Raw genomic sequence first — 23,769 nt, forward strand, 5'->3', positions numbered from 1 at the left:
AGTTAAAACAGTGGAATAACTGAATTCCATTGAATTTCGCTTTAGATCTATGGTGATTTCATTATATTAAAATAGTTAAATAACTAATTACATCCAATTTTGTCCCAGAACAAGGCTTATTCATTGAATTAAAACAATGAAATAACTACATCATTATTTTTTACTTAAAATTCATTGAGATTTATTTGAATCATATTGTTTATTTGTTCAACCACCTCAGTATTGTTGTTATTCAACCCATAACTAAATCATTATTTTAAATCAAATGAAAAAACAGTGTAATAACATCCAAATCAATGAAATAACAATCTGTTTGATTATTAAAAATAGTGGAATAACAATTTGCATTAGTTAAAAACAATAGGACACAAATGGTGGAAGGTTCATGTCACAGTAATGTTATAGTTGGTGGAAGGTTCAAGATATGTAGGATCATTCCGTCACTTGCTATCAAATTTAGGTTTTAGGACACAAATGGTGCTAGTCTTATTAGTTCAAGGATAAAAATAATTATTTTTCTATTTTAGACTATGCTTAAGAGTTTTCATGACTTTTGGGTTATGGTTTGAGTTATTTTCTACAACCTATACTTGAGATTGAGAGTTTTTAGAATGAGCTTTCATGCATTTATAAGAACCTATAACAACCTATTGGACCCAATAATAACAAAATGCATACGTGATACATCTAAAATGCAAAATGCATACAGTTGGGAGCTCCACTGATTTGCAGAAACAATAGACGTTCATAATATGTAAAGTTATGGACGTCCGCTAATGATTAGTCTTATAAAAAATAAAATTCATTGATCAAATTCACATATCTTAAAGATTAATGTATTTATGTATCACATTAATCAAAATGAACATACAAAACACATTCGCCTTAGAGCAAGACAAGTGTCATGTACACCTTTATGACTTTTTGATGGATTGAGTCACTTAGAAAACTATATGTAGGGTTCATGTCAGAATAATGTCATAGTTGGTGGAAGGTTCAAGATATGTAGGATCATTCCGTCACTTGAACTAACAAATTAAGATTTTAGGACACAAATGATGCAAGTATTATTAGTTCAAGAATAGAAAGAATAATTTTTTCTATATTAGGCTATGCTTGAGAATTTTCATGGGTTATAGGTTGTGGTTTGAGGTGTTTTCTACAATCTATACTTGAGAATGATAGTTTTTAGAATGAGCATGTGTTTATAAGAACCTACAACAACCTATTCGGCTCTGTAACAATCTGCCCCCTCAAGTCCGGTAACACTTTGTTCGCTTTGGGCCCAACTGGCCTTCACGGCTTTGTCTTCGCAGGAGGTCACCCATCCCAATATTACTCTGGCAGAAGCACGTTTAACTACGGAGTTTTTATATGATTTGGTATCATCACTCCAAGGAAAATCGGTTGTTACTAATTTGAGAGTTTGACCTATTATATTTTACACTTCCCCTCAAGCATTGTCTTATGTGGGATAGTGGACATGCCTCCTATGCCACACGTTGTACTGCCCTCAGGAGCCGTACACACGTGCCAACACACAAAGCCCACGGACTCAGTCATGGCAAAATGCATACACAATACATCTTATAAAATGTAAAATGCATACAGATCCCATTGATTCACAGAAACAATAAGCATTCATAATATATAAAGTTATGGACGTTCGCATGTGACCAATTGTCAATAATCAAATTCATGTATTATAAAGATAAATTTTATATTTTAAGCTATGCTTGAGAGTTTCCATAGGTTATGGGTTGTGGTTTGAGGTGTTTTCTACAACCAATACTTAAGATTGACAATTTTTAAAATGAGTCTTCATGCGTTTATAAGAACCTACAATTACCTATTGGACCCAATAATGATAAAATGCATACATAATACATCTAAAATGCAAAATGCATATAGATGGGGCCCGTTGATTCATAGAACAACGAGTCTTTATAATTATAAAGTTAGGGACGTCCGCATGTGATCAATCATATATAAAAATCAAATTTATATATCATAAAAATTAATGTATTTAATGCATCGCATTAATCAAGATAAATATAAAATGTACATTCACCTTAGAACAAGATAAATGTCATGTATACATTTATAACTTTTTGATGGATTGAATTACTTACGAAACTATAGTCTATATATGGGCTCTTGATCCTTTTTCTATTTAAACAAATTTAATATAATTTTATCACTCATCACAAATAATAGAGTCAATAAAACAGAAAAATATCAGGTAGTTTCCGTATATTTGAAAGTTATCTTAGGAGGACAAATGGCGGAAGAAGAATATGTTAAAAAAAAAACTCAAAAAAAGAAATAAGACAAGAATTAGGAAAAAAACAATTAAAAAAAAAAAACAGAAGAGAGAAGGTAAAGAGAAACCCTGGATTCCGAGAAAATGTCAGAGAAAACTGACCACGCTTGGAAAGAAAACAAGTTCAACTAGAAGCCCTTCTACTCTCCCTTTCACCGTTCTTTTCACCTCCCCTCTTCGAAGCCCCCTCTTCTCCCATGAATTCCCAGAAAATTGAAGATAACCTCTACATTCATCACGATCAACATGGTCTGGGGCCACCACCGGTTCCCCAGGTCACCCAATCACAGCCTTCCATTCAAGACAACAACCCCGCGGACTCGGACCGGGACCCGCCCTTCTCTTCCCTCCCTGAAATCGTCGTCTTTCGCTCGTCTTCCTCCGACTCACCGAGTCACTCCTCCGATGACAACGACGAATCACAGAGTCACCCCAATCATCCCGATTCCCTGGGGGATTATAATCCCGGCAGTAAAAGTAACTCTTACGTTAACCCTCACCCTCCGGCGTACAGTAGCCCCGAGCCGCACATATCTTCCCAATTCTATACTTTCAACACCGAGTCACACTCGCTCATGATTCGCTGCATCCTTGAACAAAGACTCGCGACACCGGCCGAGATCAGAGCCGCGACGCCGAGGTCTGTCCTGAAATCGTGGCGCTCCGTGTGGAAGGACAGGATTGAGGACACCGCGTATCTGACGGCGTGGAAGCGTATCCAGGACAAGCTTACGGCTCACGTGGACGCTGAATCTGGTAACGAATTTCTCTGCTTCAAGAACAATTCTCAACAATTTGTTTCTCACATTAACCAATGGCAAGACATTGTGATGAGTTTTCATGGCGACGCGGACTTGAAGCACTTAGGGCTTAAAGAAACTATTGAGAGAATTAAACAAGTGTGGACTGTAGGAGCAAAATTTTATGGCATACCAGAGAGTTACATTAGGGTTTGTGTTGCTTCTTGTCCTGTTTGCTCAGCCTCCTCAGGATCAACTTCGAGAAGTAAGAGACGTAGGTTTGAGTACACTGAGTCTTTGGATGTACCAGCTAAAGAGGTACCAAATAGATTGCAACAATTGGCAGCTAAGCATAAGGTAGTACTTTGCATTAGGCAGAAGTACATTAGGTATAAGCCATTTATGGCAGAGGTTAAGGATTATGCCTGTCACAGGGCAGGTGAACCTGCAGCAAAGAAGTCGAGGATTTTGAAGAGGGATCCCTATGTATCAAAGAGGTGTGGATGTGGATTTAGGATTAGGGCAATAGTACCCATCGCAAATTATAATGAGAAGGACAAGACTTTTGTTTATCAAGAGGAGGGGATGGCTGTGTTTAAGTTGTATGCAGTGCATTCCGGGCATGAGCCAGGGCCGTTGGATGGTAATGCTAGGATTATGCATCGGGTTGTGGGGCACAAAGGTGGATTTATGATAGACCAAGAAATGGTCTATGGGGTACGTGAGGATGGGGAGAATAATGGGTTTGGGTATTTGGGGACAGATGATGGGGATTTGAAATTTTCCATTTTGCAGCAGTTGCAGGACTTGAGGATGGAAATTGGGTTGTTAGAAGGCAGAATTGGTAAAATCCCACGTGAGTCGTTGGGTTCTGTATCTCGGGATTTGTTTGATGTTGTAAATAAAGTTGGGAGTTTAGGGGAAGATGGTTCGAAGAGTGCTGGATTGCTTTCTGACAAGCCCCATCCTGATGATGTGCTCGTGGGAGCAAATGATTTGGTGAATTGGAGCGATCAACATAATGGTAAGATATATGTGGATGGGAAGGAGGCAGAATTAGTCGAAGATGATGAAGACAGCTTTGGCCAGTCACTTGCGGATGTTGTTCCTTGGGAGCAGATGAGAGCAGAGTGTGGAAGTCAGAAACACCTGATTTGCGAGTCATGTAAGCCGGAAAAGTGGTTTAAATGCAGTGATTTTGACGAGAAGAGCATTCTTGAATGTGAAGATACTAAACTAACAAAGCCCTTGAGACATGATGTAGGTCTTGTTGGCATACAGGTTGATAGTTTCTACCAAGATAACCCTAAATGGTATGACTCTCCTTGTGGATTGGATTCCAATGCGTAATGTGGAGAGAGTGGATACAGACGCGGGGAAATTGTGTGGAGTCCTAGCAGCCTGGTTAACCCAGTCTAACTTGGTATTGAGTTTGTATTTTGCCCATTTGTCATGCCTCACAACAAGAAATGCACTGTATATTAATTTATACTGAAGATTGGAATTTCTCACATGCTACTTGTTATGTTTGCTGCATTTGGTTCTGTAAAGTGTAATTTATTTGGCTTCTCTGCACATACTTCATTTGTGACTATTTGTCGACATTGTTCTGTGCTCCATAATTGGTAATTCTTAGAGGGCTTACGCAGTCAGTGCAGAACATAGCTATTTCCGTGTACTGTGGGATTGTTGTATGTACTAGGAAAGCAATCTTGCTTTTCTGCTCCTATTGATGTATAATGAGATGCATGGGACTTATTCTCGGGAACATATTTGTATCCTCAATTTTGCATCAGTAGTTATTTTGCAGTTTTTTCCCCCATGTTGTCTTGGCGGTGAATTTCTTGCATCTTACAGGGCTGTCTACTGTGTAACAAACAGTTTATCGAATTTACTCATGATTGTCTTGATAGACATATTCTCCAGGACTGTAGTTGATCTCTTCTCCAAATTCTCTTTTGGTTCTCTAGTGTAAGGCTGAAAAGTTTTGCAGGAAGCAATCTCAAATACAAATAATTCAATGATTTTATTAGCACAGATACGTCGTATTACATATGACTGGCCTTCAGAAACAAAGTCCAACTGGATTCAACTCAATCTAGCATACAAGTGCCTGTTCACAATTCCATCACAAGGCTAATACGGAAGCCCCTCTGAATCTGGGAAGTGAGACTCAACAGAATATAGTGACCAATCCGACTCCAATGGCCTTTGCATGTTTCATAAGCAGCAACATGGCACCATTCTCACACGAGTTTCCAGCACAAAGGAACACCTTTTACAGGTGTATGACAGAATGGATCCCGCTATCTACAAACGTCGAGGCTCATAAATACTATGACAGGTAAGGGATAGATTTACCTCCAGAAATCTTGGCCGTTACGAGTGACAACAGATGTATCCTGTATCGATGGCAAACACCAAAGATAACAAATAAGTAGACTACATAGAATAGGTGTACATCCAAGATTAAATAGATGATCTAGAATAAGTGCATATTGAAAACAATATAGGACCATCCTTCTGCATTATTGGCATTCTAGGGCAATTGAGATAAGGGTGTGAATATGAGAGTATTAGTATTCACTTACATGGGTTGTGATTACCGTGAGGCAACGAGACAAAGTAAGCAGATGGCAACGAGAATCAGGAGCTCAACAAAAATTTTTCCCCATGGCATAGTCTCTCAAAACAAACTCTACCTCCTTCACCACTCCGAGTCTGCCAAACCATCTAGCCAGCACTTGTGAAGATTCTTTTCCTACAATAATTCTACTGCTCTCCAAATCCATTAGAAAGTCCAAGGCCCTGCCAAGATTGTTCTCCTTTTCATAAGCACTCAATACTAAAGCTAAGCATTTATCATTAGGTTCTAGGCCTGCCCTCCTCATATTTTGAAATGCAGCATATGCCTTTTGACTTTGACCCGCCATTTGATAGGCATTTATAAGAAGCCCACACAGCTTAACATCAGGAGGAATACTCGCAAACTGAATAGCATCAAAGACCCTTTGGGCACCTTCAGCATTGCCAATCAAGGAATATGCTCTCAACAATGCCTTGTACACTTCACTTCCTGCATAAATTTGTTGGGCATCCATTTCTCGGAGTAAAACCTCCCCTTGCTCTGGCATTCTAGCTCTGATGTAGGCCATGATCATTGAGCCATAACATCTTTTATCAAATGGTTGGCCAACGAGCTTCATCTCTTCAAAAGTTTCTTCTGCTAGCTTAAGATTGCCAGCCTTGCTGTATATGTCAATCATGGCAGTTAGTGTCACCTGGTCACAAATGAAGCCTCTCCTCTTCATGGTTAACAGAACACTTTCAGCATCCTGAACTCGACCTTGCTTCCCATATCCATGGATTAACTTGGTATAGTCACGAATATTAGCTTCAAAAGATTCTTCTTGGAGGGCCCATTCTGCCACCTAAGATCAGAAGCAATAATTAAGAATTCCACTTGGAAAAAGAGGATCTACACGATTGAAACTTGGTGTTTAGCAATGATTAAAGAAACACATGCAAAATAGATAGTTGGTGGATGTTGTCAATGACCAAGTTAACCAACAGATGGTGGCTACTGAGATACCAAATAGTTACTGAGCACTCAAATTCTTTTTTACAAGCAATTGACCATTTATTGCATCAGAAGTATTTTCTTTTCCTTTTTTTAGCGCAAAAGGCAATAGAAGGTTTTATAGATCAAAGATAAGTTACATTAATTTACTTTTGATTGACAGTAGTAACACTGGTAACCACAAACATTTTCCTGTAAAATGTTTTCTTAAAACAGATAGAACCTAACTCTATGCATCTCAGATCCTAGTCCTACAGAAAACACGGACATGATAATCCTTAGGAGAAGAGAATGTCATTCTAGAGGTATTGTAAAGTCATAGATGCTTAACATTCCGCCAAGTGATCTAAAACCATGACACTTTTCCCAGTTTGCACAAACCAAGATCTCTTTATTGAGCCTACATGTCACTTTATTGTTGAGGCACAAAATATAAATTCACTTTGAGGTTGCTTTGCCGATATATTCATATAAAATCATGAAAAGGTAGCATGTAAACAATATTTGGCAAGACCTAAAGTCGCTATCCCTAACAGAAAAGGGGTGCATGATATCTTGCTTAATTTAGCTCCCATATTCAAGGACATCAAAGAGGATCAGTTGGAAACGTGGTTGGATCCTGGCTTGGAACTCGCCAGTGAGAAATTCAACCACTTTTCCCCCCTTGAAAAAGTAAAAAAACTTGACTAAATGGATAACTGTGAAGTTTCATCACATGGGGCTGACAGAAGATCAAGAAAATAATAAAGATGAAGACCCACATTCATGAAAAAACCTAGAACTTCCGGAAGTCCAAAGAGAAGATGGAAGATGCTTGAGTGAGCACAGAAAACAAAAGAAGAAGATAGCCACTGAATGCTTATAAAGCGACCCTTCATCACTTGCAAATCATCAGAAACAACCCACCAATATTGAACATTTTACAAGATCCCCAAAGGAATGTGGCATGACCCAGGTTACTCCAACCTCGAAACTTATCAAAACTCATCCTCTCAAAGGAATGAATGAGGAACATGAGGTTGCTGGTCCAATACTGTTGGGCTAATTTGTTTCACCAAGTCTTTTAGCATCTTCACTTTCACAATCCAATTTAAGAATATCTTCAATAGTTCAATACCTCTACGGAGCTATTTTCTGGAAATAATATTTATGAACTCTCGTAGTATTGTGCAGGACTAACAAAAAGTTCGCCTATTTTCAGTACAACTCAACAAGAAGAAAACAAAATAAAAGAAAATGAAGAAAACAGTTGACATGATATACATTGTAAATTATAACCATAGCTAGGGAAATCAACTCTTATGGAAGTGCTTAGACAAAAGACCTACAATATTTGAGATGCAAAGTAGGTAAGCGACAACAAGCCAATCATGAATCATCAATAGAGTAAAGTATCTGAGCATCTGAGTAACTGAATTCAAGTAATACACAATATGCCCCCCACCCTCACCAATAAAAAAAAGGAAAAAAGAAAAGAACATAACTTTAAATTAAAGAAGTAACTACAGAAAGTGAGATCTCCTCTCATTTTCTTCCCATGCAGTCTTAATTCCATCCCCCAAACTTTGTCCATGAAATTCACAAACTAGAGCAAGAAATCAAAGTAAGCCACTAATAAACCGAAAGAAGTATCAGCAAATAGTCTAATGGGGAAAGAGATGAAATACCTCAAAATAACGAGGATGCTCCAACCTATTTAATTCCTTAAGAACCACAAGCCAATCAGCTCTTCTAGGCTTCATATATCTCACCCACACAGCTAACAAATCCAGAAAAGTGCCTTTCCAAGGATCATAACAAATTATCTGTTTCATGAATGCCTGGCATCGCTTGGTCATATTTGGTGGGAGTTGAGATATGGTCTGCTTTTGGGCTTCTGTAATACTAGGACCGACCTCAAGCCACCTATACCTTGGTTTATCTTTCTCTATTTCCGTCACCTCTCTATCTTCTACATTGTTCATAACAGCTAATGCTGGGACAAAATTGAGTTTACAGGAGAAAAAATTTGACTTTCCATGAAGTAAGAATGAGTTCCCCCAAGACTCATGGCAACTGAACCTTCTATTATCACTGGTTGATGGGGATAGTGAGTGTAAACAAGAGAGAATATTAAAAGCATGGGTAGCCACAACCATGGTCAGAAATCAAAATGCATAAAGGGCTTCCACTAGAAAAACGAATCAGGAGTCATCTTTCTTTAGAAAATTAAACAAAATCAATAAACTTTTCAATACCAAAATCAAATACGAACAAAATATATCATATGATGAAGAAACAAAGATCAAATCATCCAAACTGGGCACTGACACAAATAGCAAAATACAACTAAATTAATGCATATGAACTAAACTAATCAGAAAAAAATTATTAACCGCTACACTCAATCGCCGAAAAATTACGAAGGACTGGCAACAAAATTTGATATTTCTTAGATGAAAATTGATCTCAAACCAAAATTGACCACAAAATTACCAGCAGGCGAGAGAAAGGTTGAAGACGTAGTATAAAACCCTAAATTACAAAGTTTCGGAGGGACAGTGATTGTTAAATAGCGGAGACTTTGGAAGGAGTGAGAGGCCTTTGAAGATAAGGGCTGTGCTTGGGCGCGTATGTAGGGGAGAGCTGGTACATAGCTTCTCCATCGCGTAAGAAGATAAAAAGGAAAATTGAAGGCCATAGAACTCTATCAGAAATATTTAAAACTTAGGGACTAAATAATAAAAAAAAATTTAAAATTATCAAAATTAAGAACTTGAATTAGAAAATTCATATTGAATTTTGAGGCACAAAATAGAAAAAATAGCCAAGTCCAAGTTGTAATCCAAGATTTCTTAAGCATTAAAGACCTTTTGTCAAAATTAGGATTAAATAGCCGAGTACGAGTCTTAGTTACTCAATTTATTAGATGACCTAATATAATCAGGTCTTTGATCTTTTTTTTCAGAAAAAAAAACACTAAAACCCTTAATTTAATTAATTCTAGTATGCCCAAAGAAAAAATGATCCTAGTATAATTATTATTTTTTATTATTGATGTTGAGAAACCCCTGATTACAAAACAAATGATTGAAATATAAGCAAATAATTTCATTTGAATAGTTGGTAGTGATATAAGAGCTCTTGTATGCGGTTCTTAATAGTATAATTCTATCGACGAGAAGTAGCTCAGTTGGAAATCGAATGAATTAAGCATATGTGTACCTGTGATTCGATTTTAATGTGAAGCATATTTTTTAGTGATATTAAAAAAAAAGAGTGTAATTTTATATATTTTCATACTGATTGGGAAAAACCATAATTTTGGTGTATATCTTCAGTTAATCCAGATAAGCTTAATATATATTTTTTTAAAAACTGAACCAAAAAAATAACGTCAAGGTGTAGGAATTGCCGGGAAGATTGTCCACGACGATTCCGCCGATCAAAGCTTAGCACAAAAGCATTGAGTAATGATTACGAAACACCTAAACTACCCTCATCGTCCGCCGCTCCGAGGCGGTTTTGACAAAGAGAGTTGAAGGGCTGTTTAGTCATCTTGATTTCAGAACTCAATTTTCAGGAAAGCAAACAAAACCAAAACGCGATCTAAATCTCAGTCGCACTCTTCCCCCTCACACTTCCTCCTCTATGCCTGAGATTTTAATGCGATCGAAACCAGGCCAATCGGCGTGTTGTCTCACTGCGTAGACCCGCCGCCATTAACTAAGCGAGTTCAAGTCGTCCGCGCCAACAACCTTAGCGTTTCACTGGATTTCGTGTTCAATCGATTTTTTTTTGTCGTTCCAGATCTTTGACACTTGCTAAGTCAGTGCACGTCCTGAATCGGGAATGGCTTCTTCGGAAGCCGATTCCCGCCTGAGACAAGTGGTAGCCGCAGCCCTCGACAAGATCATCAAGAACGCGTCATGGCGCAAGCACTCGAAACTAGCTCACGAATGCAAATCGGTCCTTGAGATACTCGCTTCTCCAAATAAGTCGCAGTCTCCAACGTCGCCGTCAGATTCGGAGCCTGACAGCTCTCTTCCAGGTCCACTCTGTGACGGCGGTCCTGTTGAGTACTCACTTGCTGAATCCGAGTCCATTCTCAGTCCTCTTATCAATGCTTGCTCCACTGGATTTGTAAAGATCGTTGATCCAGCCGTGGATTGCATCCAGAAACTGATCGCCCATGGGTACCTGCGCGGTGAGGCTGATCCTACTGGAGGCGCTGAAGCGAAATTGTTGTCGAAATTGATTGAATCAGTTTGTAAATGCCACGATTTAGGTGATGAAGCAATTGAGCCTTCGATTCTGAAGGCGCTTTTATCAGCCGTTACTTCAATTTCGTTGAGGATACACGGCGATTGCTTGTTGCAGATTGTGAGGACTTGTTATGATATCTATTTAGGGAGCAAAAATGTGGTAAACCAAATAACAGCAAAAGCGTCACTGATCCAGATGTTAGTGATTGTGTTTAGAAGGATGGAGGCGGATTCTTCGACCGTTCCAATTCAGCCTATTGTGGTTGCTGAACTAATGGAGCCAATTGAAGAATCAGACGCAGACGAGTCAATGACGATGTTTGTACAGGGTTTTATTACGAAAATCATGCAGGATATTGATGGGGTTTTGAATTCAGGGACGCCTAGTAAGGTTTCTTTAGGTGGACATGATGGTGCATTTGAGACTACCACCGTGGAGACCACAAACCCGGCTGATTTGTTAGATTCCACGGATAAGGACATGCTGGATGCCAAGTATTGGGAGATTAGTATGTATAAGACCGCTTTGGAGGGGAGGAAAGGGGAGTTGGCGGATGGAGACCCCGAGGGAGAAGATGATTTGGAGGTACAGATTGGAAATAAGTTGAGAAGGGATGCTTTCTTGGTTTTTAGAGCGCTTTGTAAATTGTCTATGAAGACACCCCCTAAGGAGGCATTGGTGGATCCCCAGTTGATGAGGGGGAAGATTGTGGCTCTGGAGTTGTTGAAGATTTTGTTAGAGAATGCTGGAGCTGTGTTTATAACTAGTGAAAGGTATTGTTATCTGTGAGCTAATATGTTTGGGACTATTGAATGCTGGGGCTGTGACTATGGTTTTCAACGTTGTGTTTTTTTTTTGCCCCCTTTTCTTCATTAGAATTTACTCCCTCCCATACTTACTTTAATTGTTGAGTAAATTCTTTATTTTTTATGTGATATATGGTCCTTGCATGGTTTTATATGGGTAATGCATTAATTAAGGACAGGGGAAGCAAGCAATTTCTTGTGCCTGTGCCTGTGCATGTGCAGTCTTGATCATTAAATCACGTGCTTGAAGTTTGATTACAATTTTCTTGGGCGGTGTGAGCAATGTTTTGTTTTATCAGTCTCCTCTACTTGGGTGAAGTTTTTTTTGGTATACTTGGGATATAGGCAAATGTCTTTCCTGGTAATTCTCGCACTTTTACCACCTCTCCTTGGATCCCTTGCTTTTATTGAAACTTCGTAGAACTTGACTGGACTTGGTACTTTATAAACCTATCGTCTCTTTAGATATTATTTCATGGAAAGGATAATGAAGGGAGTGTTTTAACTTTTAAGATACTCTTTAAGTGTTTTCGTTTCAGCTACAATCTGTTTCTTCTCAGCGCTGGATAGGGATCAATTTTATATGGAACCCATTGCTTATCAAAAGCGAGGAAGATTTTGGCTTGTCTTTATGGCTTTGGGTTAAATTGCTCCCTATTTGACAGCACTGGGTTCTTATGGGAATCCCTGTTTAGGGGCTGCTGACAATTCAAACTTTGCTACCAATAATTTAACTTTGATGTTGACCATTTTAGTCAATTAACTCTGAAGATAAAGTATCTCTTCGTGTGTGTTGAATTTTTCAACATCTTTCTTTACTTTTCTATGTTGCTTTGTGGATTCTTCGTAATTTAGGTTAATGGAATTTGCTTGTGGTGAAACAGGTTTATAGGTGCTATTAAGCAGTATTTGTGCCTGTCGCTCTTGAAGAACAGTGCTTCAACTCTTATGATAGTTTTCCAGCTTTCTTGCTCCATTTTCATAAGTCTTGTGTCAAGATTCAGAGCTGGATTAAAAGCAGAGATTGGAGTATTTTTCCCTATGATTGTTCTCAGAGTTCTGGAGAATGTTGCTCAGCCTAACTTTCAACAGAAGATGATTGTTCTTCGATTTTTGGAGAAGCTCTGTGTTGATTCACAGATCTTGGTAGATATCTTTACAAATTATGATTGTTATGTCAATTCGTCGAACATATTTGAGAGGTATGTTAATTTTTTTTTTCCTTTAGATGTCGCACTTCGGCATACAACAGCTCAACAATTTGGTTGGAAATGCTATTAGCCCCTATATAGTTTAGCTTTATAAATGCAATACGAGGCTCTAGGTTGAGAGGATGCTTAGAGCTTCGCTGCAGAAAATGTAGCAAAGTAAAAGCGTCATTGGGCTTTATCTTACAGCTTGTCAGTCTCTCAAGCTTACTTCAGCACTGTGGGAAAAATCACACCTAACGGTCTCACATTTTACAAAAAAAAACCATATGTTTTCCTTAATGTATTGTCTTGGAATAAATGTGAAACAAGAGCTTTTGATTGAGCTTGAATTTGTTTTAAGCATACAAGATAAGAAAAGAGGAGTGCACACTCGAGCCGAGCTGCCTTAGTTGCTTGTCTCACGTGCAGCTTACTTGGTGTTTGTTTATACATCTTTAATTGGTCGGAGCGTGATTACCTTAACCTCACACATTTAATTTGAATTCTTCTAGAATGGTGAATGGACTCTTTAAAACAGCTCAAGGTGTTCCACCTGGTGCAGCATCAACACTTTTGCCACCACAGGAGGCGACCATGAAACTTGAAGCTTTGAAGTGCTTAGTCGCCATTCTGAAGTCAATGGGGGACTGGATGAACAAACAGTTGCGCATTCCAAACCCTCATTCTACCAAGAAACTAGGCACATCTGAGAACATTCCTGAATCTGGAACTCTTCCCATGGAGAATGGAAATAGTGATGAGCATGTTGATGGTTCAGATTCTCATTCCGAAGCCTCCAGTGAAGCTAATGATGTCTCAACAATAGAGCAACGGCGGGCTTACAAGCTTGAACTTCAGGTAAGTGATTTCACTGTTTGGGAAGTAAGCAGTTTGATCTCCTTGTTATCCGTAGCTTGCTGTTTCAGGAGGAATCTAATTTAAAATTTGTGGCAGGAAGGTATCTCTCTTTTTAATAGGAAGCCTAAGAAGGGAATCGAATTTCTTATTAATGCAAATAAGGTTGGGAACACACCAGAGGAGATAGTAGCTTTTCTGAAAAATGCAACTGGTTTGAACAAGACTTTGATAGGTGATTTTCTTGGAGAAAGGGAAGATTTATCACTAAAAGTAATGCATGCCTATGTGGATTCCTTTGACTTCCAAGGCATGGAGTTTGATGAGGCAATCAGAACATTCTTACAGGGATTTAGATTGCCTGGTGAGGCTCAAAAAATTGATCGAATAATGGAGAAGTTTGCTGAGTGTTACTGTAAATGTAACCGAAAGGCTTTTACAAGTGCTGACACTGCTTATGTCCTTGCTTTCTCTGTCATACTGCTCAACACTGATGCTCATAATCCTATGGTGAAGAACAAGGTGAGCTCAAATTCTCATTTTATTGAATTGGGGAAGAATGTTTCAAGTAAGGGTGTCCAAATATGATTCGCAACCGATACACTGATCCGAAGTGGTTATTTGGTTTTTCGGTTAACAGTTTCGGATTCGGTTATTAATGTAGATTTTTTCAGATATTTTTTTAGATTCGATGTCAAATATAACCGAAAAAAAAAAAACCAATACCAAATAAGATGTTATGTTTTATAGTTTTAGTTATTCAAATAATTTAAGGCCCAAATACTTAAGGTTCAGTTATTCAAATAATTCTATGTTATATTGTCATAGTGACTATTTTCATAGTTAGTGTTTTTGATGCACTGGATTCTCTGTGCATGTACATATGCGCCCATTCAGCACATCTAGTGGTTGACACCCTTGATGCAGTATCACCTTCTTGAAGATTTGCACTTTCTCGTTGTAAGAACAGAGTGGGGTCAACTTCTAGGAGAATCTGTGGGGTCTTTAAATCTACCACACTGAACAGTTTGAAATGAAATAAAACAGTGCAATTTCCCGTTAAATAAATTTCTGTTATTTTAAAAACTGTCAGGAAAAAATGTATATGTTGTGAACTTATGATGCTTCCCCGTCAAATGATCATTTTGCTAGTTGCAAAACAGAAATCCGATCCGATTTGATCCGAAAAAATACGGTTTTTTCAGTTTGGTTATCATACATATATTTTCCGTTTACGGATTGTAAAATATGATAACCGAATCAATTCGGACATTTTGGTTTCGGTTAAAAAATAACCGAAATCCGAATAGACACTCCTAGTTTTAAGGTGCTATTTTTTTAAATTTTTTTTAAAATTTATTGGCTCTTTCTGTTGATATCTAGATGTCAGTGGATGCTTTTATAAGAAATAATCGTGGCATTGATGATGGAAAAGATCTAGCAGAGGAGTATTTGAGATCACTGTTTGATAGGATATCAAGAAATGAGATCAAAATGAAAGATGATGATTTACCACTCCAGCAGAAGCAGTCAGTGAACTCAAACAGATTGCTAGGCTTGGACAGTATCTTGAATATTGTGATTCGTAAGCGAGGTGAAGAAAATAATATGGGGACAAGTGATGATCTTATTAGACACGTGCAAGAACAGTTCAAAGAAAAAGCTCGCAAGTCTGAGTAAGGGCTCCAAAACTTTTACGTTTTTACTGTCCGATACATAAACAGTTGCTTCTGTGCCTTAAAACTTTGATTCATTGCCCTATACTTGTAAGACTTGCATGGGTATAATCGAAACCAGTTATTCCAATTTATCGAAGGTTACGGGAAAAGGTTCATGATAGAACTTAATTGGGGAATGACTAAAGTAATATGGCACTGTATTAATCTTACAGGAGTTTTAATTTTAGCTTTTGTGGTATTTTCTTCTATTGAAGGAACCCCTATTTTATAATACTTGTTTTGATATAAATTTGCCTGGGAATTTGTAGGTCAGTTTATTATGCCGCAACAGATGTGGTTATTCTCAGATTCATGATTGAGGTATGCTGGGCTCCAATGCTGGCTGCCTTCAGTGTGCCCCTTGACCAGAGTGATGATGAAGTAGTTATAGCCCAGTGTCTTGAGGGTTTTCGTTCTGCAATCCACGTCACTGCTGTTATGTCCATGAAGACACATAGGGATGCTTTTGTGACTTCACTAGGGAAGTTTACATCTCTCCACACTCCTAGTGATATCAAGCAGAGAAACATTTATGCCATTGAGGTTTGTATTTTTCTTTCGTCTTTTGAACCTGAAATTTCATCTGGTTTTACTTTTAGGATAATTTTGGGATGTCCTGTTTATGGAAAGATGTGCTTCCTTCTTTCTTTGGTGACGTCTACTTTTCTTTGTTGGGAGTATACTGTCATTTTCCAATGTGCAAAGTCATAAAATTATACTGTCATTTTTATTTTTAGTAATTTATTGTCATAAATCATTTGAATATTTGGTTTTAGTCATGTCATTGTTATTATAACATAGCTCTCTTGCTTCTCTTGCGAACTTCTATATTTTTTGAAGGGTGGTTCTACGTATTCTTCCTGCAGCTGGTTTTAGTGCAATACATAATATGTGATGCATATGAGAATAAAAGAAAGAACAAAAATTTTTGGTTCATAAGCAATTTTGGTAGTGGGAAAAAAAGGCTGCGCAGCCCAGCTAGACCAGAAGCATACAAGATAAAGGGAATTGTAGTAAAGTTAAAGCAGAGCAGGAAGAAGTCTACTGCAGGAACTTTTTTAAGGCTTCTATTGCAGTTTCTACATCTTTTATCTAGTTTCTCCTAGAGCAAAAAATGGAGGGTCCATTGCCAATTATTTTATATTTCACACGCTAAATTTCAAATCTTCCAAGCATTTTCCGTTCCTTTCTGTCCATATGGTTTGAAACATGCAGTTAGCCATCATCCAAAATTTTCACCTTGGTGCTTTTTTGGTACTGCTGTGGGCTGACGATGAAACGCTTTATAGAGCAATAAAACACTGAGGATGTGTTTGGTAAATTTATGGAGGTACTTCAAAAATAAGATTTAAGATGTTAAAAGCTTGTCGCAAAGTAGGAGGTGATATGCTTTTATGCAGAATGGGAAGCTTGTCATTTTTAATCTTTTTATTTTAACCAAAAAACTTTAAAAAAAGTCTTGCACATTTTCTCCCCTGGATGATCAAACTTTCACCTGGTAATAAGTAAAAAAGTTACCTGCTCCATTCTCTCCTCCCTGCCTGTTGGTGGCTTCTGCTCGGAATGTTTAGCTTGACTGCTGTGATATCCAAGCAGGGTCTCAAAGCTGTTCTCAACCTGGACCCATCCCGTGGCTACCTGTATATCATGATCACCTTGAGAAAAAAAGAAGAAGCTTGTGTTTGCAGAGAATTCGTAATTGAGAAAAGAAAGTGCTGACAGTTACTCCATTCATGGCTAGAGAGCGACTATACCATTCCCTGACCTGAAAATTGTTCTTTGTTGCAGAGCTTTAGATACTAGTTCGTAGAAGAGTATTTATATAGGGAATAGGGAAAGCAGTAAGAGAAAGGGAGTTCATTGCTCTTCCTACCAAATATTTTACTCATGATGTGCCATAGTTGATAGTTTGTGCATTTGTTACTTGAGCATCTCATGATCAACTCTGCTGTGAGTTCATTGTATCCGGTAAGACTTAAGAGGGTAACTGTTGATATTTTTGAATTGACTGTGTCTGTTAAGAGAGTAAAGAAATTATTTTGAAATGGTTCCATATAATATTATGTGGTGTTTATAATTTATATATATATATGCTTTCAAAAAATCTGATATTTCAAATGATTAACCATTTTCCTCAATAAGCTGGTATTTATGCTTTCTAGGCTATTCTTACGATCGCTGAAGAAGATGGGAATTACTTACAAGAAGCTTGGGAGCATATTTTGATGTGTGTTTCACGGTTTGAGCATTTGCATCTCTTGGGAGAGGGTGCTCCTCCAGATGCCACATTTTTTGGTTTCCCTCAGAATGGGTCAGAAAAGTCTAAACAAACCAAGTCAACCGTCCTTCCTGTTCTAAAAAAGAAGGGGCCTGGGAGGATGCAATATGCTGCTGCTGCTGTGATGAGAGGTTCATACGATAGTGCTGGTATCAATGGCAATGTTGCTGGAACAGTCACATCTGAACAAATGAACAACTTGGTCTCGAATTTAAACATGTTAGAACAAGTTGGAAGCTCTGAAATGAATCGCATATTTACCCAGAGTAAAAAATTGAATAGTGAGGCTATTATAGACTTTGTCAAAGCTCTCTGTAAGGTTTCGATGGAGGAGCTGCGCTCTGCATCTGATCCACGGATTTTCAGCCTAACAAAGATTGTTGAGATTGCGTAAGAATCATTCTACTTTTATTTTTCATTGGAAAAATTTCATTCTACGTATTTGTTTTCCCTTCTTGTACATCATCTTGTTTTTGTCTTCTTGATTTATTTCTATCCCAAGCCATTTGGAGTTCTATAACAAACATTTTTGTCCTTTTTACAGGCATTATAACATGAACAGAATTAGGCTTGTTTGGTCAAGCATATGGCATGTTCTCTCTGAATTCTTTGTGTCCATTGGCTGTTCTGAAAACCTTTCAATTGCGATATTTGCAATGGATTCTTTACGACAGTTGTCAATGAAATTCTTAGAGCGAGAAGAGTTGGCTAATTATAATTTTCAGAATGAGTTTATGAAGCCTTTTGTCATTGTAATGCGGAAAAGTGGTGCAGTTGAAATCAGAGAATTGATTATCAGATGCGTCTCCCAAATGGTTTTATCTCGTGTCAACAATGTAAAATCAGGATGGAAGAGTATGTTCATGGTATTGGAATATTCAAAAACTCTACTTTTTATTTAAAACACTTGATTTATTCAAGTGATCATCGTTTTAATTTTAGATTGTATTGCTTGTTGTGTTATTTGTCGCAACTCATTTTTGACACATTATATATAATAGTTATTTCTGTGAAATGTTTTTCCAGGTTTTCACAACAGCTGCCTATGATGGCCATAAAAACATTGTACTCCTTGCTTTTGAAATTATTGAGAAGATTATACGAGATTACTTCCCATACATCACCGAGACTGAAACCACCACCTTTACAGATTGTGTGAATTGCTTAATTGCATTTACCAATAATAGATTTAATAAAGACATTAGCCTCAACGCCATTGCTTTTCTAAAGTTTTGTGCCACAAAACTAGCGGAAGGAGATCTTGACTCCTCATCAAAAAATAAGGACAGAGATGGGTTGGGAAAGATCAGTCCATCATCGCCTCATACAGGAGAAGATGGAAAACTAGAGAATGGAGAGATGACATACAAGGAGGATCATTTATATTTCTGGTTCCCATTGTTGGCTGGTAAGGAAACAACTTGAGTTGGTACTTTTCATGTTGTAAAACACATTTGAGTTTGCTCAACTTTCTAGGCTTGGTTGTGTGTTTTTTGCCTTCTGTTTTTGAATTCTAAGTTTTTTTCTGTAACTATTGAAATTAGCTCTCTTGCATATGCAGGCTTATCAGAACTGAGCTTTGACCCTAGACCAGAAATCAGGAAGAGTGCCTTACAGGTGCTGTTTGATACTTTGCGTAACCATGGTCATCTTTTCTCACTTCCACTATGGGAACGTGTGTTTGAATCTGTTCTGTTCCCGATATTTGACTATGTGCGGCATGCTATAGATCCATCTGGTGAGGTTTCAACTGGACAGGGGATTGATACTGATGTGGGTGACCTTGATCAAGACGCATGGCTATATGAGACATGCACATTGGCCCTTCAATTAGTAGTTGATCTTTTTGTCAAATTTTATAGTACTGTCAGTCCTCTACTTCGGAAGGTGCTGATGCTCTTGGTGAGCTTTATCAGGCGTCCGCACCAGAGTCTTGCTGGCATTGGTATTGCTGCATTTGTTCGTTTAATGAACAATGCTGGCGAACTATTTTCTGAGGATGAGTGGCTAGAAGTGGTTTTGTCATTAAAAGAAGCTGCTAATGCAACACTTCCTGATTTCTCTTACCTTGTTAATGGAGAGACTATAGTTAAAAGCTCTCAACATGATTTGACTGGACAAAGTAACGGAGACTCTACTCAGTCAGGCATGCCTAATGATGATTTGGAGAGCCTGAGGACAAAACATCTTTATGCTTCTATATCAGACGCAAAATGTCGTGCTGCGGTTCAACTTTTATTGATTCAGGTATCTTCCTTATGCTTTAGTGCCATGAAACTGTCGAACACCTTATCAAAACAACAGTTGGCCTTAACCAAAACATTGTCATCGACCGCATAAATGTTTTGTATATATCTACTCGAGGCTTCATAATGTTGTGTCGTCTTTGCCACTCAATTTTTCTTACTTTGCATGCTGTGCTTATCCTTTTACATCTATATCATATTCTTTGCTTTCATTCATAGCATAGCATTGCCATCTTTGCTCATACCATGTTCACTTGAAGTTATACTTACTGCAAATGAATATATCCATTTCTTCACATTATTTCCTTCATCAAAATTTTCTGTATATACAAAATATACAACTATATGCATGACACGCTCTGCATCACCATTGTGTTCTTGTCAAGTGAGTTACATGGTTCGCATAATGTAATTGTTGAATTCATGAGCTTGGTAAGGTTTCAATTTGTTTATGTCTTTGTTCTTTCCCGGCCTTGGTTCCTATTACTCTATGCAATGGAAGAGTGATGCATCTAATAAGGTAGGATAGCCAGTGGCTCAACTGGCAACTTCCCTATCACATCATACACGAGGTCACAAGTTTGATTCCCCTTTTGCCTGCCTAGTTGCGAGCCTTATTAAAAAAGTAAATAAAACCACCGATGTTTGTAAATCATCAGGAGTTGAACATTTTTTTCAATAATAGTAGGAGTTGCTGAAATTGAGTGCACTCAGTTATAGTTTCTGAAATTGATTGATATTTTTGTTGAAATGTAGGAACAGCGGATGCTTTATATGCCTTTACATGTAATAGAAACTGAGATTTACAATTTTAACTTCTGAAGCATGGCTTTAATTAAAGGATTTTGACACCTCCATCTTTAATTTATGTATACACAATCAACATGAATGATGCCCTTTGTGTTTGTGTGGTTTTTTTTGTTTTTGTTTTTGTTTGTGTTTCTTAGGGCACTGGTTTTGAATATCTTCTTGTTCAATGTGGCAGGCGGTTATGGAGATATACAACATGTATCGATATCATCTTTCTTCAAAAAGCGCTTTAGTTCTTTTTGATGCTTTACATGTTGTTGCATCCCACGCTAACAAGATCAATGATGATACTCTTCTACGTTCAAAGCTACAGGAGTTTGGTTCCATGACTCAAATGCAAGACCCTCCCCTATTACGCCTTGAGAATGAGTCGTATCAGTTTTGCCTCACGTTTCTACAGAACCTTATGCTTGATAGGCCTCTGAGGTATGATGAGGGCGAGGTGGAGTCCTGCCTTATTGACCTATGCAGGGAGGTGTTGCAGTTTTACATTGAAATTGCTTCCTCTGGGACATCAGCTGAATCATCTGTCAGTGGGCATCCCCGTTGGTTGATACCATTGGGATCTGGAAAACGAAGAGAATTGGCGGCCCGCGCACCTCTTATTGTGGCAACTCTCCAGGCCATCTGTAGTTTAGGAGAGAATTCATTTGAAAAGAACCTGACTTGCTTCTTTCCCCTTCTTTCAAGCTTGATAAGTTGTGAACATGGTTCCAATGAGGTCCAGGTGGCTCTGAGTGATATGCTCAGCTTAACAGTGGGGCCTGTTTTGCTTCGTTCATGTTAACGTTGTTGAGCTCAGACTTTGGTATATGGAGATGTATGATATTCGTGTCGAAGTCTGTAGTTACCATTTTATCCAGTCTTCTTTATAGTAATTGTTTTTGCAGCTTAGTTTCATAGTATTGAGGGTTATGATGGTTTTGGATATTGCTTCTGATCCTTGTGTAGTTTGTTTAGAAGCACAGTTCACAGATTTCTGCGGGATTTCTGATGTTGTATGCGAGTGAATTTTTTTTTTTCAACAAATGAATTTCATAGAAGTACTTTCCTGTAAAGAATTGATTCTGCTACATGTGCAGGGCTATAAGCTTTTCCTGGTTATGTACTTCTGTTAATTGGTGTTGCTTGTTCGCACTCGTAATGTCCAAATCTATGCCCTTGACCGACTCTTCTGCAGTTGTCACCTGATGCTTTATTCGATGAATGGGTAACTTGGGGGATATCCATATTGACAGGTATTTGTATATCCTTTAGATATTGAATTGAAGATACAGCAATATAGAGAGTTTCTTCCTCGCCATGGTCTGTCTTTTTCTTTGTAGTCAAATATGACAGTGAGTTCTGGTTAATTTTGTTGATCTAGTGGTCTTTCCTTTTCTTTTTGATGAATAATTTTAATTTTAATATTGGTTGTTTTTAGTGTGTAGGAAGATTCAAACCTTCAAGCTGTTTGAACTTCTAAGGAGCTACCAATAGGCAAACAACTTCTTGTTTATCTGGTGTCTCATACAAATGGTTCGGGATTGGTAGATCAAGAAAAGGTAGGTCTTGGTGTATGAAGGATTACATTAAAACTCTGTTAAATATTCATTGTGATTGTTGCTTTCTGATTTCCCCATATTTGCATCTTGATTTCAAACTCTTTTAATGTTCTTTCAGTTCTTTAATTATTTGTGCTTTGAACTTGGAAATCATGATTGATTGCATCTTTTCTGTTTCTTTTTCTTTCTATCTTTATAATTTAGTGCATCTTGATGTTCGCAGGATTTATTCTCTACATATAAATAAGGTCAGATTGTATGTTCAAGTGGTAGGATCTCAGGAAATATGACAAATGGGTAGAAATGCGTTTCCATAGTTTTTTTTTATTGCTGTATACCATTGTTTGACCCATTTCAAGGCAATGTGTCTTGATCTCCCTTTTTGTTGTACCACTTAACTGTTTGATCACTTAGTTATATTTACTGGTGAATTATTGGTTTGTTTTTTATCAGTTTATCAAGCCTTGAAGTTTTATGATTTTCTGCAACCATGCATTGTGAACTCTAGTCTCTGCTCTATATAATGCCGCAGAAATGCTATGAAACTGATGTAGGACTGATATGAGGGTTTTCTTTTCTTTTTGACTGGAGATATGAGGTTGAAATTCTGGCCCTGGCTATTTCTTTTGTTTATGATAATATACATATATTATTTTGGATTTGTCTCCTTGTGTTTCACATGGGAAGCAAGGGTACCTGTCTACCTGACTTGAGTTTGAAATGATCATACACAATGGGTTTGTAGCATGAGAATTCAACAACTTGTTTTTCCAAGAAGAAGAAACTCATTCAATCATTTCTCTGGTTGCGGAAGAACTGAAGAACACAAGGCTTACTAAGTAAGATATGGTATGCCGGCACTTTTACACTGTTTATCAATTCATCTGGTATTTGACAAACATGACTTGATCAAATTCTATGGTAATATATACTATATTATCGTCTATTGAACTATTGACCTCTCTCTCGCTATGTATGTATTATGAGGATCTGTTTGGTACATGGTATACGCTGTTGATTTATACTAGAGTATAGGCAGCAAAATACGTTGGTTAGGTGTTTGGAGGAAATAGTAGAAGTTAGGAGGAAGGAAAGGGTTAGAATACTCTCCGTCCCAATTCGACATGGCGTGGAGAGTAACCACACGCCATAGCAAACGGGCACTAACATTTACTAGTTCAAAGAAGAGAATCCAAAGCCTATACCAGAGTAATATTACATGAAAAAGAGTAGCGCATAAATAATACCATCAATAATTTCTGCTCTTGTTACCCCTTTAAACAACCGCCATTTCCAGTTCCACCACTATTTCTTTCCGAGTCCTCTCTCGCTCCTTCAGTCAAAACTTGGGTTGAGCTTCCTCTCCATTACGGGCCGTAGACTGAGTGCGTAGATTTTCCAAAAGAGGAACAAGGTGTTCGATCATTTGTCTCA

At 37.9% G+C, this 23,769-nt stretch overlaps 2 protein-coding genes and 1 pseudogene across 2 annotated transcripts; 2 read left to right on the forward strand and 1 right to left on the reverse strand.

Moving 5' to 3' along the window:
• Positions 1–2,223: 2,223 nt before the first annotated feature.
• Positions 2,224–4,833, forward strand: LOC120003931 (annotated as a pseudogene).
• Positions 4,834–5,070: 237 nt separating this feature from the next.
• LOC120003933 (pentatricopeptide repeat-containing protein At1g01970-like) lies at positions 5,071–9,306 on the reverse strand. The gene is made up of 3 exons (XM_038853089.1): positions 8,311–9,306; positions 5,655–6,494; positions 5,071–5,465 (listed from the first exon to the last, which is right to left on the reverse strand). The coding sequence occupies exons 1-2, from the start codon at positions 8,779–8,781 to the stop codon at positions 5,718–5,720; spliced, it is 1,248 nt and encodes a 415-aa protein (XP_038709017.1). The 5' UTR covers positions 8,782–9,306; the 3' UTR covers positions 5,071–5,465; positions 5,655–5,717.
• Positions 9,307–10,474: 1,168 nt separating this feature from the next.
• Positions 10,475–21,913, forward strand: LOC120004281 (brefeldin A-inhibited guanine nucleotide-exchange protein 2-like). The gene is made up of 11 exons (XM_038853583.1): positions 10,475–11,661; positions 12,579–12,896; positions 13,397–13,742; positions 13,839–14,261; positions 15,123–15,415; positions 15,727–16,000; positions 17,620–18,125; positions 18,280–18,601; positions 18,762–19,143; positions 19,297–19,982; positions 20,967–21,913. Exons 1-11 carry the CDS (start codon positions 10,475–10,477, stop codon positions 21,576–21,578), a joined length of 5,349 nt encoding a protein of 1,782 aa, XP_038709511.1. The 3' UTR covers positions 21,579–21,913.
• Positions 21,914–23,769: the final 1,856 nt, after the last annotated feature.

Source organism: Tripterygium wilfordii, chromosome 8, assembly GCF_013401445.1.
Source record: "Tripterygium wilfordii isolate XIE 37 chromosome 8, ASM1340144v1, whole genome shotgun sequence".
Classification (NCBI taxonomy): Eukaryota; Viridiplantae; Streptophyta; class Magnoliopsida; order Celastrales; family Celastraceae; genus Tripterygium; species Tripterygium wilfordii.